The sequence below is a fragment of the Cebus imitator genome, unplaced genomic scaffold (genome assembly GCF_001604975.1).
Source record: "Cebus imitator isolate Cc_AM_T3 unplaced genomic scaffold, Cebus_imitator-1.0 Scaffold314, whole genome shotgun sequence".
Classification (NCBI taxonomy): domain Eukaryota; kingdom Metazoa; phylum Chordata; class Mammalia; order Primates; family Cebidae; genus Cebus; species Cebus imitator.
This window is the reverse complement of record NW_016107629.1, coordinates 2,447,795-2,463,460: the sequence shown is the minus strand read 5'-3', so window position 1 is coordinate 2,463,460 and position 15,666 is coordinate 2,447,795. Positions and strand designations below refer to the sequence as shown.

The window sequence follows — 15,666 nt, the reverse complement described above, 5'->3', positions numbered from 1 at the left end:
TTTTCTAACAAGGAAACAAGCGCCCTATTCAAAGAACATCTCTAACTATTATACAAGCGGAACTAACTTTATGAAAATTATTTAAAAATTGGAGGGAACTAAGGCCCACAGTAGACAAGTTTCAGTGAACATGCAAGAAAGCTGAACATAGGCAGGGGTCCATTTTTTAAAATTGTTGAAGACAAGATCAGGATTTGCTTCCTCACTGTTCTCCCTTCTGAACCTTAGAAAACATGCAGGGAACTGACTGATCTTTGACTCTGTGGCATTAAGAGACCTGAACAGGGGTTGATTTTGGCCTCAAGGAGCAATCATGTCCACCTGCCAAGGACCTGTCACATTGCTAGAGTACACTGGTGAAAGAGAGAGGTTTAGGAACCCAAAGGAGGAAATCATTCTGGTGCTGAGAGTTAAAAGAGAGAAAACAATGGGACAGATAGGCAAAGCTTCAGAAGAGTTGGAACATTTCATAAGAAGGCTGGATGGGGGAGTGGAAGATGATAGACAGATGCGAAAAGATGAGCTATTGTAGTCAAAAGAAATCACATAAGCAAAGATATGGAAGTGGAAAGGTAATTGTTCAGCAGACAGTGGCTGAAGGAACTTGTTTGAGTGAGACTCACAGAGGGCTGATGAGCATGCTTGCAAGTGTAGCTGCTGTTGCAGGGATTCTTCAAGTCCTGTCACAAATCCTTCAGCATTCAAGTCCCAACATTTAGCCCAAATCCCATTCCTAGACTAATTTTCTCTTTGACTCTTCATTCCTTTTTAGCCCGTTTCTCCTACTCCATTTCTTTCTCTCCCTCCTCCTTTGATAGAATATCGATAGAGTTCCCTACGTATTGTATTTTTTCTTGTCCAGAAAGAAAAGTGCCAAAGCCCCTTTTCTGTAAGAATTTTACTGCTAATCTCTCTGAGGAAACAGCATAACTAAAATAATAAAGCTGAGGAAGTTATGAGTTCCAGAATCCCTCAGAGTTCTTTTTTTTTCTTTTTTTAATTTTAGAGGTTTTTCTTTTTCTTCTCTTTTTTTTTTTAAATTATACTTTAAGTTCTGGGGTACACGTGCAGATCTTGCAAGATTGTTACATAGGTATACACATGCCATGGTGGTTTGCTGCCTCCATCCCCCAATCACCTACGTTAGGTGTTTCTCCCAGTGTTATCTCTCCCCAATCTTCCTACCCCTCACTATCCCTTCCCTAGCCCCACACCCACCAATGACCCCAGTGTGTGATGTTCCCTTCCATGTGTCCATGTGTTCTCATTGTCCAACACCTACCTATGATTGAGAACGTGCAGTGTTTGTTTTTCTGTTCTTCTGTCAGTTTGCTGAGAATGATGGTTTCCAGATTCATCCATGTCCCTGCAAAGGACATGAACTCATCCTTTTTTATGGCTGCCTAGTATTCCATGGTAAATATGTGCCACATTTGCTTTATCCAGTCTATCATTTAAGGGCATTTGGGATGGTTCCAAGTCTTTGCTATAGTAATCAGTGCCTCATTGAACATACGTGTACATGTGTCTTTATAATAAAATGATTTATAATCCTTTGGGTATATACCCAATAATAGGATTGCTGGATCAAATGTTTTTTCTATTTCTAGATCCTTGAGGAATTGCCACACTGTCTTCCACAATGGTTGAACTAATTTACACTCCCACCAACAGTGTAAAAGTGTTCCTATTTCTCCACACCCTCTCCAGCATCTGTTGTCTCCAGATTTTTTAATGATCGCCTTTCTAACTGGCATAAGATGGTATCTCAATGTGGTTTTGATGTGCATTTCTCTAATGACCAGTGATGATGAGCATTTTTTCATATGTTCATTGGCCGCATACATGTCTTCTTTTGAAAAGTGTCTGTACCAGCCATTGCAAAAGCATAACAAATTTTAAAGACCATTGACACAATGAAGAAACTGTGTCAACTAATGGGCAAAACAACTAGCTAGTATCAAAATGGCAGGATCAAATTCACACTTAACAATATTAACCTTAAATGTAAACAGGCTAAATGGCCCAACCAAAAGACACAGACTGGCAAATTAGATAAAAAGTCAAGACCCATTGGTATGCTGTATTCAGAAGACCCATCTCACGTGCAAAGACACACATAGACTCAAAATAAAGGGATGGGGGAAGATTTACCAAGCAAATGGAGAGCAAAAAAAAAAGCAGGAGTTGCAATCCTAGTCTCTGACAAAATGGACTTTAACAAAGATCAAAAGAGACAAAGAAGGGCATTATATAATTGTAAAAGATCAATGCAACAAGAAGAGCTAACTATCCTAAATGTTTATGCACCCAATACAGGAGCACCCAGATACATAAAGCAAGTTCTTAACGACCTACAAAGAGACTTCGACTCCCACACAATAATAGCGAGAGACTTTAACACTCCACTGTCAATGTTAGACAGATCAATGAGACAGAAAATTAACAAGGATATCCAGGACTTGAACACAGACCTGGACCAAGCAGACCTAATAGATATCAACAGAACTCTCCACCCCAAATCCACAGAATATACATTCTTCTCAGCACCACATTGCATTTACTCTAAAATTGAACACATAATTGGAAGTAAATCACTCCTCAGCAAATGTAAAAGAATGGAAATCATAACAACCAGTCTCTCAGACCACAGTGCAATCAAATTAGAGCTCAGGATTAAGAAACTCACTCAAAACCGCACAACTACATGGAAACAGAGTTCTTAAAGTCATAGTCCCTGAGCTTTTCTCTCCCAGAAACTGGAAGCACGTTTACTTCCTCTCCTTGGTGTGATTCCAGTCTGTGGGGCTTCACATAATTCCTACTTCTAACCCTCTAGTGAAAGGGCTACCTGACTCCTGCTTCCGTGAAAATCCTCTGTTCAGTATGTTGCCGTGAAGAGCACAGTTCGGCAGAACAGTGATGATAAATGTTAGCATCATTCTCATGAGATAATTTGTATTTTTTTAGGATCTCTCATTCCACAGGTTTCTTCCTCCCGTTTCAAATTTTCACTTACTAAATTTTATTCTCAATAAGAGTTAATAATGATATAAAAATTTATTTCACATGGATTTTTACTAAAGGATACAAATTACATATATATTAGTAGAATTTTTACTAGTAAGTAAAGATAAATATGTATAGGAACAAAATGAAAATGTTGGCAGATTTTTTAAGCAGCTGCACATTGGATGATTATTGTTTTTTAAGTTTTCCAATGAAAAAAATGAGTGTGTGTAACTTTATAATAGAAAAACAAGACACTATTTATGTATTTATTCAATTAAAATAGTCCTGAGGATTTTCTATTCTAGGCAAAAACTGTGATTAGAAGGAACAAGTCATTATAACTGTTTCATTTTGCTCAAGATATTTACAGAAATTCTTTCCTAGATGATGCCTTCAGCATTTCCTCGAAGAAATTATCAGAGCTTTTTAAAATGAAGTAGGAAGCAACTTGATGAGATCTTTGTTTTAGAAAAATAACGAATTGGGGATCGTCTTGTTGTAAATCTGGAGGTGGGAAACCAAACCAAATTAGGCCTTTTTCAGGAGTCTGGGGAGGGGATGATCTACCCTTGTGCTGAGACAGTAAATTGGAGAGGAAGGAACAGATATGGGAAGCAGACACTTCAAAGTAAACATATCCAAAATTAAACTGCCTTTTATAACTGGGCTTCCCTCCCCCACCCAGCTAATTCAGTTCTTCTCCCCTGTTTCTTGCATGACCTGCCACTCTATTGCCCAATACAGAAAAACTTTGACTTCTTTATCTCCTCATCCTTACCTCCAGGCCCTCAGTAAGTCCTGTCAGTTCCTTTTCCTAAATATCTCTTAAATCTGTTCATTTATCTCTATTCCATAATTCAGACCACCATCATCTCCTCCTTTCAAAGGAGTTTCAAACTGCTTTCCTTTGCTTTCTCTTCTGGTGTCTACCAGGCTCCACTATACCATTCCATGAGAGCAGTTTTCTAAAACTGAAAATCTGATCCTATTATTCCTTTACTTCAGTGGCTTCTTGGTGCTTCGAGGAAATAGTTCTAACTCTTTTAAGTGGCTAACAGGGCTTTGCCAGACTTAAACCCCACCTACCTTTCTAGCCTGGTTTCTTACCACTCCCTTCCTTGCTTTTTTCTGGCTTCTGACTTCTTGCAGACCTGTCCTGCTCTCCAGATGACTGCTCCGGGCTTGACACATACTATACTCTCTACCTGTAACACTCCCCTTTCTCGTCTTTCCCTGTACCTCTTTAATTCCTTGATATCTCAATTTAAATATAGCTGCAGTCGGCCTTCCTGAGCCCTTAGGTTAACTCTTCGATTGTAATATGACACTGTATCTATATGTCTTGTCTGTGTTCCCTACTAGCTGTAAGCTGTGAATATGATGAGAGGCTGTAGCTGTTTTCTTTACCATTATATCCAGCTCAGCTAGGACAGTGCTATAATATTAAGTGCTCAGATAGTTGATGAATTAGGCAAGGAAGTGAGAGAGGGAGAAAAGAAGGGAGGGAGGGAGGGAGAAAATGTCAGAAGGGAAAGAGGAACGAAGGAAACAGAAGGAATGGAGGGCAAGAATGAAACAAAGTTTTGCAGGTAGGGACTGCAAAGAACCTAGTGACATTTTGAATGAGGTCAGAGGTGAAAAAAATTAAGCCATCAAAAATATTCTAGCATTCTTTTATTGAGAAGCTGAGTACATGGCAATAATGTTATATGGGGGTTGAAAAGAGACAAAAGTAGGTTTGGGTAGAAGGATAATAAGTTCATTGTGAGCATCTGTTATAGAAGTTCAGTTGACAGTTAAGAATAGGGCATATTGAATGAAGCTTAGGAAAGAAGTGTGCGCTCTAGGTGATGACTGAGGTCACGGGAGTGGGTGATACTTCCCAGAGAGCAAGACAGCTGAGGTTGGAGCTCTGGAGACTCCATTTAAAGAGACACAGCAAAAGAGCTCCTTACTGGCAACTGGGATTCCACATCTCATCCTGCATTTATGGGGCTTGTAACTCCTAAATCATGTTTTGCTCAGGAGGAATTTGAATAAGCATGGCTATTTAATAACTTTAGAGGTGAGAAGAAAGGAGGAACTCCCTGATAGCACATTTTCGTGACATTTCTTCCAGGAAATCTTTTGTATTTCCAATATTGTAATGTATTCATGATGTCTGCTTTTCTTTAACATTGCTGAATTTAACAGAACTGAAATACTAAAACAGACATTTTACTCATCTGAATTTATCTATTTAAAAATTTATATTTATGGTCACATGCCATTTAAAATTTACATATCAGTTGTAATTTACATACAAATGTGCAAATGTGATTTTTCTCCTGTGTTTCTGTGCTAGGCTTCAAACTATTTTGGGTAAAATCCAATTACATACTGAAAAGATTCCTAGAAGATGAAATGATCCATTGTTCTAACTTTAGTGAATTTGTCAGTTTGACATTGGGCTCCGATAACCTTGATTCTTTTGCAGGCAAAATAAATCACTTTTAAAATTTATCCCACCTAATTTATTTATTTATTTTAGAGGTAGAGTCTTGCTCTATCACCAGGCTGTAGTGTAGTGGTGTGATCAGAGCTCACTGCAGCCTCAAATTCCTAGGCTCAAGAGATCCTTCCACCTCAGCCTCCCAAGTAGCTAGGTCTACAGGCATGAGCCACTATGCCTGGCTAATTTTTTTTTTTTTTTTTGTAGAGATATGGTCTCACTACGTTGCCCAGGCTGATCTCAAACTCTGGGCTCAAGTGATCCTCCCACTTGAGTCACCGAACGCTCTAGGATTACTGGTGTGAGTCATGCACCTGGCCCGTTCTAGTTTTATAAGTCCGTAATTTCATCATCTTTATAAACATGATCACCAATAATATTTTACCAGAATCCTCACTCATTTTCCAGTACTTTCCAAACTCCCTATATTCATTTATTCACTTGACAAATATTTATTGATTGCACTCTCAGGCACTGCGCTGAGCTCTGGGGACATAGTGATAAGCAAAACAGACATGGTTTCTACCCCCTGTAGCACTCAATAAATACCCATTCAATTGATTTGAATTTCTATCCTTGATGCTTGTAGAATGCTTTTCTTCACAAGATGTTTGAGTATGTAGTAAAAATACCAGTTAAAGTGCCTGCTTCCCTATTGGGCTTCTGCTCTTGTTGCTGTATACCATGCGTTGCCCCAGTCTGCCTAATTATTTCTTCAGGATGGACTTAGAAGTGAAGAAGGAGATAGCTTAAGTCCCAGATTACCAAAATCAATTTCAAACTGAAAGAAATATATTCCATAATGCAGAAACTATAATTATGAACATCAGAATTATATAGACCTGGATTTGAGTCCTGGTTTCACTATAATTATCTGTGTGTGACTGTGTGCACCATGCTTACCCCTGAGGCTTGGTTTCTGGATTTGTGAGGTTGAAATAATTATAATACCTGCTTCTTGGGACTGTTGTGATGATTAAATGAAATAACTCATGAAAATACTTACCATAGAGCCTGACACAGCATAGGTTAAATGTTCCTTATCTGAAATGCTTGGGGCCAGAATCATTTCACATTTTGGAATATTTGCATATACATACCAGTTGAGCATCCCTAATCTAAAAATCCAAAATCTGAAGTGCTCCAAGGAGCATTTCTATTGAGCATGAACTTTAAGCATCTTGTTGGTGCTCAAAAAGTTTCAGAATTTGGAGCATTTTGGGTTTCAGATTTTTGGATTAGTGATGCTCAACCTGTATAAGAATCAATAAGAGTTATTTTTGCTAGCATGTATGATATGAAGTCAGCTTTTAAACTATAACTCTTTCCACACAACCTATTTGTTAAAAGATTTACACCCCATTAATTGTATTCTGCCTCTTAAGTGAAAACTTTGAAATAAGGAAATAGCATGGGGGTGGATTCCATTTTTAACAGTCTGTCTTCTACAAAATGATAGCAAGTCTCAGCACCAGTAAGTGGTAAGGAAATGAGGGCATTTCTAGGAAGAGCACGTATAGTTGAGTTTTATTAATACACCCTGGTTATAAGTTTAGGTTTCCTAAGTTTTAAAGGACTGGAAAGTGGGATACAAGGAGAAGAAATAAGTGTTTGATTAGAATAGAAAAAGTACAGTATTATTTTACCTTTCTGTGACTGAAAATCATAATTCTGAAGAGCTGATTAGAAAAACCATTGTTTTATACTTACTTGATCACCTTTGATGACATTCTTCAAATCTGAAATAGTTGATACTAGAGGCATCTGCTATGATGCCTAGACTTCGGTGTAAGTTTACAGAACAGAAAAATCAATATGTAGGAGGTTAATTTATGGATTTCCTTTCAAATAAGAATGGCTCAGAACTAGTAGGTTTAGAAATAAATTTATTAAACCCTTATGTCATAAGAGATATTCCATATATGTTTGCCAGTTTGGTTTTCATGAGCAATAAACTAAAATAGTAAAAATGTGAGAAAGCAGGTTTTGGTAAAAGATTTTTCTAGTTTGGCATAAGCTGATCTCCAGACAATAGCCTCTTTTCATTTAGTGTTTTCTGTGTAATTACAGGGTGTAGGAAAAAACAAGATTGTTGACAGATTCCTTCACCTGCTCAACAGACCCCGAGAATATATTCAGCTACACAGGTAAGAATATTAGACCCACAGCCTCTAAAATCTCAATTAATCATTTGTTTCCCTCATGGTGCAATTTAAAAATGCTTTTCCTAAAGATGCATTTTATAAACAAGTTTTATTTCTGTTCCTGTTGCTCTTATCTCTTCTCTCCTTTAAAGGTAATAAAACCATGCAAAATTTATTTGGAAAGTGACTAATTATAAATATGAATTAATAGATATTCTGTGGACAGAGAGTGATGAACATTACATTGTAAGAACAGATCTCATCAACGTAAAGGGTCTTAAGTTAAAAGAAAAACATGTAGGATCTAAGCCTGTTTTCTCATAAGCAGCTAAAACAGCTCACAAGGAAAAATCATAAACTATATGAATCTCAGGTATGAGACAAGGAACCCAGAAATCTGGAACAAGTATGTCATTAGTTGCCTCCTTGCCTTCCTTAAAGTTACTTTTTAGATAATTTTATGTGGTTAGAATGCTGGTTCAGGAGTGGCTTTTAATCAAATAGTTTTTCTCAATCTGGGTCATTTTTAGCTTTATGAATGAACCTGTTCTAATTTTTAAAAAATAAAATATAAATGACAGATCCACCAAAAACAAAATAGATAAATCAAGAAATATATCAAGTAATGAATAACTTAAAACTAACTTAGATTGTTATTGTTTTAATCCCAGGAGGTAAAATTATATGTATATATGTATATGTATGTGTGTGTGTGTATATATATATGTATGTGTATATAACTATATAATATATAACTCTATATATACAGTATAATGGAAAGAACAGTGAATTGAGTTATAAAAATTAGTTTCAGTTTCTGGTTTGAGTCTTTTCACGAAGTGATTATCAGTTCTTGAGAGAGAATTGTAGGAGAATAAAGGCAGAGTTAGTGGGTCAAAGGAGAAAGTGGAAAGGACTCGGGGAAAGCCAAGATATGGTGAAATATATATATACCTCTGACTATAATAGGATAGTGGTACCAGATTGGCTCTACCACAGTAAAAACTATAAAACTGAACAAAATTGACAAACACTAGGAAAAGAACAACTATCTTTGAGCTGAACAACTACCAGAGTTCCTACATGACCAGGAACCTTCATTAAATACCCCTGGTATTCAGAAGAGTGTATAACTTATAAACTCTATGTTTTAGAAGTAGGACTAATCTACCCCTAAAGTAAGAGTTTCTCCATGGCCTATCCTTACAAATTTTAAAACTAAGCCCAGTCTCATACAAAATGGCTCTAAAAATTAAAAAATGGGTATTTGGGGAGATAGGAATACCTTGAAAAAATCTAGATGATTCAAAAGTAAATTCATTTCACACCCAACAAACTTAACACTCAACCAAGACCACAAAATCCAAACACTCAGCAACGTAGCAGTCATAGAGCCAAGTATTCAATAGTAAATTACTAGACATACAAAAAAGCAGGAAAATTGGTCAGTAGAAATAGACAAAAAATGACAGAATGATGGAATTAGCAGACAAGGACTATAAAACAGTTGCCATGAATATATTCAAACATTTAAAGGGAGAAAATGAACATAATGAGGGAATAATGGGAAATTCTCAGTATGAAAATGATAAACCTAAAAAAACAACTTCATGTACACACAATTGTAGTCTCAAAAGAGAGAAGAAAAAAATGTGACAGAAAAATATTTGAAGAGATGATAATGGTAGGAAAATTCTCAAATTCTACACAAAAGATAAAGTCAGCAATCCAGGAAGCTCAATGAACTTAAGCAGAATAAACAAACAAAAAAAACGCAACATGGCATATAATCAAATTGCTAAAAAACAAGAGAAAAATCTTTAGAATTACCAAAGAAAAAAGACAATGATAAAAGTGACTGGTCACTTCTCCTGAGAAATAAGTATGAACCACAATTCAATTGAAGTGCTGAAAGAAAAAAAAATCAGTATAGAATAGTATATTTGGCAAAAATATTCTTCAGAAGGCACAATAATGACATTATCAGACAAAAACTAAGAGTGTTTTTTATGAACAGGCCTGTATAATACAAAAAAAAATTTACAATTTAGAATTTCCTATGAACCTAGATGTAAAAAATTTTTAACAAATGTTAACAAATCAAATTCTACAATATATAAAAAGGATAATATGTCATAACCAAGGAGGTTTTACCTCAGGAATACAAGGCTGGCTTAACATTTAAAAATCAAATAATGTAACATACTTACAGAATAAATTAAAAAACCATATGTGGCAATTGCTGCCAGAAAACTCATTTGAGAAAATTCAATACCCATTCATGATAAAACGTCACATAAACTACAAATATCAGGAAACTTCCTCAATCAAATAAGAGGCATCTATAAAAAGGCTATAGCTAACTTCATATTTAAAAATGAAAAACAAGGTTTTTCTTGTGATTAGGAGAAAAGACAAGGATATTAACTACTCATATTATGCTGGAGGTGCCAGCTAGTGCAATAAAGCAAGAAAATGTAATAAATGGCATACATGTTATTTATAGATGACATGATTGCATGGTTGTGTTTATAACAAAAATGTTAAGAAACATAAAAAATTAACTTGTTATTATAACTAATAACCAAGTTGAACATGGTTCTTACATGTTATTATAACTGATAACCAAGTTAAACAAGGCCATAGGATACAAGCAAAATGTACAAAAATCAATTGTATTCCAAATATATATGCTAATATATATAGCAATGAGAAAAAATTTAAAAATAATATTTATAACAGTATGAAATGTATATTTAGGAATAAATTAATTTAACAGAATATATGCAAATTTTAAATTTGCTATTGTTAATAGCATATAACAAGGTCAACAACCATTGTTCCTTCAAATACTTCTAACTTGCTCATGGCTGTTGGAAATGGAACTGAAGGTTATCTGTTCCATACTCATGAGATGATGAACTTCTGTCATAGTAAATTCTTCCCCTTATATTCATTGACCTCAATGTCCCCCTCAATATCTTCAATATCTCTGCTATATAGTGTTCATTCTACATTATTTGGAAATAGAGAGTATTCTTCTTTGTTGTTTACAATAAATTTTTAATTCTGATTTTCTGCTACTATCATTTCTGTCAGAATTAGAAAACTCTAATTACAAAGTGAGATCCATGAATTGGCTAAGCTAAATATAATTCTTCTCAATATGTTAGGCATTAAATGTTAAGAATTTGTTCCCTAGAAAGCCCTCTTCTCATTGTTATATTACTTGTTCCTACATTCCCACTCCCAACTTTCCATGTTTCTTTCTTCTGTCACCCATCATTTCATTTCCCAAATTTTGTATAGGTCAACTATATATTTCAGAAAATTTCTAGCCTTTTCTAGTGTTTTAAGAATGCAGGTTCTTACATGTTCTCACTTATAAGTGGGAGCTAAACATTGAGTATTCATGGACATAAAGATGGCAACAATAGAGAGTAGGGACTGCTAGAGGGCCGGGAGAAGAAGTGGGGCAAGGAATGAAAATTAGCAGTTGGTTACTATGTTTATTACGTAAGTGGCAGGATCAGTAACACCCTAAACCTCAGGATCACATGACATAGCCATGTAACAAACCTGCACGTGCACGCCCTAAATCTAAAATAAAGGTTGTAATTATTTTTTTTAAAAAGAAGACTAATATTGGTTATTTTACTCCGGCTTCATCGAAATTTTTACCACACTATTTTTATATCTTCTTATGGTTTTTTGTATAAATGATGTATTTTATAAACATAGAAATTTCAACTCAAACATATTTTAAATATTTGTCATATTAAAACTATAGGGCCATGTGTTATAGGAGATATAGGAAGAAATAAGAAACATAATCCTACCTTTAAGGAGCTGTAATACTGTTCTTACTTGTAATTATTTCAATCTTCCATGTTCCCCTGAATCCAAAACACTCTCTTTTTTTTTTTTACCCTCTCCTTTAAACTATTCAATTTCTCTCACATGGTTTAAGTTGGAAATATAATGAAAGAATCAGAATTTTTAACTAGTTTGCTAGTTCTCACTTGAATAATTTCTATTTCTAACATATAGTTCCAACTTTTGAGCTACAGGACATATAGCAAGACCAATGTTTTATATTTAAGGATGATAAGTGAGCATTGCAGTTCATTCTTAGCAAAATTTGTGCTGTTTATTTTGACTGCATAGTGTTTACCTCCTACTGTAAAATGAGAGTTCCCTTAAAATATGTTATTACTTGACAGTTTTAATGAATGTATATACAGATGGTACTTAAGTGTATAGTATTAATTTATAGCAAAAACAAATGAATTTAAATTTAATATTTTAAAATAATCAAGAAAAAAAAAACTTTTTTTTCCTTAAGTTGAAATTGGCATTGAAATTTATAATCCAGAAAAGAGGAAGTCACTTTTTATGAGAATCACTTCATCAGAGTGTACATGTAGAGATGTATATACATCTCTTCATCTGAGATGTATATACAGATGCCATTTAAGTATGTGCTATCAATTTAAAGCAAAAACAAGTGAATTTAAATTTAATATTTTAAAATATTCAAGCCAAAAACCAATTTTTTTTCTTAAGGATAGCTTTAGAAATTAAAATCAACTCTTATAATACCCTAGGAAAAAGAAAGTCATTTTACATGAGAGTTTCTTCATATCATGGGGGCAGTTTCTCCATTCCTTTATTTTGAACAACAAAATATATTTTTAGAAAGATATATTAGGCTGAACTGCTTCAGTCAATTCTAATTTTAGATTATGATCATTACTTATCACAACCAGCAAAAAAGGAGACAATGAAATATAACAAGTATTTAGTAATTATTTCTAGGTGTATGTTACCACCATTATCATTATAAACAGGGCTTTTAGTTGTGGGTTCATTATCTTTATTAGCTATGAGAAATTTTGGTAAATGTTGTTTTAGGACCTATTTCCTCTAATTATTGGCAAAAAGGTATTTAGAATATCATCTTATGTTTTTTTTTTTTTTTTGAGACAGAGTCTTGCTGTGTCGCCAGGCGCCAGGCTGGAGTACATTGGCGTAATCTTGGCTCACTGCAAACTCTGCCTCCCGGGTTCAAGCAATTCTTTTGCCTCAGCCTCCCAAGTAGCTGGGACTACAGGCACGCACCACCACACCCAACTAATTTTCTGTGTTTTTAGTAGAGATGGGGTTTCACCATTTTGGCCAGATGCTCTCAATCTCTTGACCTCGTGATCTGCCTTCCTTGGCCTCCCAAAGTGCTGGGATTACAGGCGTGAGCCACTGCACCTGGCCATCTTATGAAATTTTAATGTCCTTAGGCTCAGTAGTGATATTTCCGTTTTTATGCATGGTATTGGCTGTCTGCCTTCTCAGTCAGTTTTGCCAGGGGTTTATCAATAAAACCAACAAAAGTTGGTCAAAGAACCAACTTTTGGCATTGTTGAAAGTCTCTTTGTATGTTTTGTTTCTATTTTAATAATTTCTGATTTTATCTTTATTATACCCTTCCTTTTGTTTTTGTTGGATTTCACGTGCTGTGAGTTTTTTTTTTATTTTAACATTTTGATATGAATGCTTAAATCATTGATTTTCAATCTTTAATTTGTAGTATACTCATTTAGGGCTATATATTTTTGAGCCTGTCTTTGGATCTTAGCTCTTTCATCTCTAAGAGAATCAGTCAGGGTCATTTATAAAATACTATCTTCCTTAGCTCTGTATTTTAATATCTTTCATTAAGCAAAAAGAAGATGGTATTCAAGATGCTTTTAAAAGTTTAAAGGAATAGAAATACCATGCCTTACTTCCTGCCTAGAATGTCTTTAATACCATTTGTTACAAAATAACAAATGATTCATAAATTGTAAAGAGTTCTATGTTGCTAATTTATATTTTGTAGTAATTCTGCATTGGCTAGATAAAAGTATAGCTATGTTATTGATGAAAAAAATTCCTAAACTGAAAATATAGTAAAAATTTCAAAGCTAAATATTTATATTTTATAGTACCCATTACTATATTATTTATTAATAATAGTATTACAAATAAAATATCTATTCATTATGAAAAGGGCCCTAAGTGTCTCTGACAATATTGGTTATTTACTATGTAAAGTGGGAAGTGAAAAGTCTCGATTTCTGTTTAAAATATATGTATTACCCAGTTAAAATGGCTTTCATCCAAAAGGCAGTCAATAGCAAATGCTGGTGAAGATGTGGAGAAAAGGGAACCCTTGTATGCTGTTGGTGGGAATGTAAATTAGTATAACCACGATGGAGAACAGTTTGTAGGTTCCTCAAAAAATTAAAAATTGACCTACCATAGGATCCAGAAATCTCACAGCTGGGTATATACCCATCAGAATGGAAATCAGTTTATTGAAGAGATATGTGCCCTCTTATGTTTATTGCAGCATTATTTACAATAGCCAAGATTTGAAAGAAACAACCTAAGTATCCATCAACAGATGAATGGAAAAAGAAAGTGTGGTATATATACACAATGGAGTACTATTCAACCATAAAAAAGAATGAGATTCTGTCACTCGCAAAAACATGGGTGGAACTGGAGGTCATTATGTTACGTGAAATAAGCCAGGCACAGAAAGACAAACTTCACGTTTTCATTCATTTTTAAGAGCTAAAAATTAAAACAATTGACCTCATGGAGATAGAGAGCAGAAGGATGGTCACTATCACCAGAGGCTAGGAAGAATAGTCGGTTGTGAGGGAAGCGGGATGATTAATGGGTACAAAAATATAGTTACATAGAATACATATGATATAGTAATTGCCCACACAACAGAGTGATTATAGCCAAAAATAATTTAATTGTACATTTAAAAATAACTGGAAGAGTATGATTGGATAGTTTGTAACACAAAGGATAAACACCTGAAGTAATAGACCCCATCTACCCTGATGTGATTATTATGCATCACATGCCTGTATCAGAATATGTCATGTACATCATAAATATACATACCTACTATGTTACCTATATTAGTCTATTTTCACACTGCTGATAAAGACACACCTGAGACTGGGCAATTTACAAAAGAAAGAGGTTTATTGGATGTACCGTTCCATGTGGCTGGAGATGCCTCGCAATCATGGCAGAAAGCAAATGGCACATCTCACATGATGGCAGACAAGAGAAAAGAGCTTGTGCAGGGAAACTCCCCTTTTTAAAACCATCAGATCTCATGAGACTTATTCACTATCAGGAGAACAGCACAGGAAAGACCTGCCCCCATGGTTCAATTACCTCCCACTGGGTCCCTCCCACAACATATGGGAATTCAAGATGAAATTTGTGTGGGTTCATAGCCAAACCATATCAATACCCACAAAATATAAAATTTAAATTAAAAAACACATACATTAAAGATTTTTTACTAACTAGACTGACATTCCCATTAATTTCAGTGTGGAGAATTTTTTATTTATTATATACAGCTTTAGGTCTACATTTGCCATAACATTTTATATACAGCTTTAGGGCTACATTTGCTATAACATTTCAGCTCATAAAATTGCCTTAAGACAAACATATGTTTAAAAGACCTTAAAAAGGCTCTCTAAAAAAATGTTTAAGACTTCTCTAATCTATGGATGATCCACTTAAGGTTTTTACTTTGTTTATTTTAGATTCTTTTCAATGGATTTATGATATTAGCATCTAAATAATCAGTCACACTTAGTTTATGGATGCCATTTGAACACAATTAGTTATAAGAGCCATTCAAAATATAATCTCAATAAGTAAAACTGTCAGCAAACATACACAAATAAAACACAACTAGTATACTTTTAAGTATGGCCATGTTATGTTTTGATTATCGCATTTCATAAAGTCCGCAAGCTGGGTAATTCATGTATTTAGTTAAAATCAAGATGTCTGAAGAATATGATATAGGTAATTTAAAAGACTAATTAAAGTAATTACTTTTGAAAGTATACATTTAAAACAGAAGAGAATATATGGCTACCATTTGTGAAATGAATCTATTTACTTGTTTTCCTTTCTTCCTTTCTTTTCATT

General features: G+C 34.5%; 1 protein-coding gene across 5 annotated transcripts in view; it reads left to right on the top strand.

The window, feature by feature from the left end:
- Positions 1-15,666, top strand: part of VWA8 (von Willebrand factor A domain containing 8) — a 386,591-nt gene that overhangs the window by 190,110 nt on the left and 180,815 nt on the right. For all 5 annotated transcript variants that reach the window (XM_037729667.1, XM_017503777.2, XM_017503778.2 and 2 more), the window contains one exon: positions 7,574-7,650. In XM_037729667.1, the coding sequence (XP_037585595.1) occupies positions 7,574-7,650 (77 nt within the window). The remainder of the gene's footprint in view (positions 1-7,573; positions 7,651-15,666) is intronic.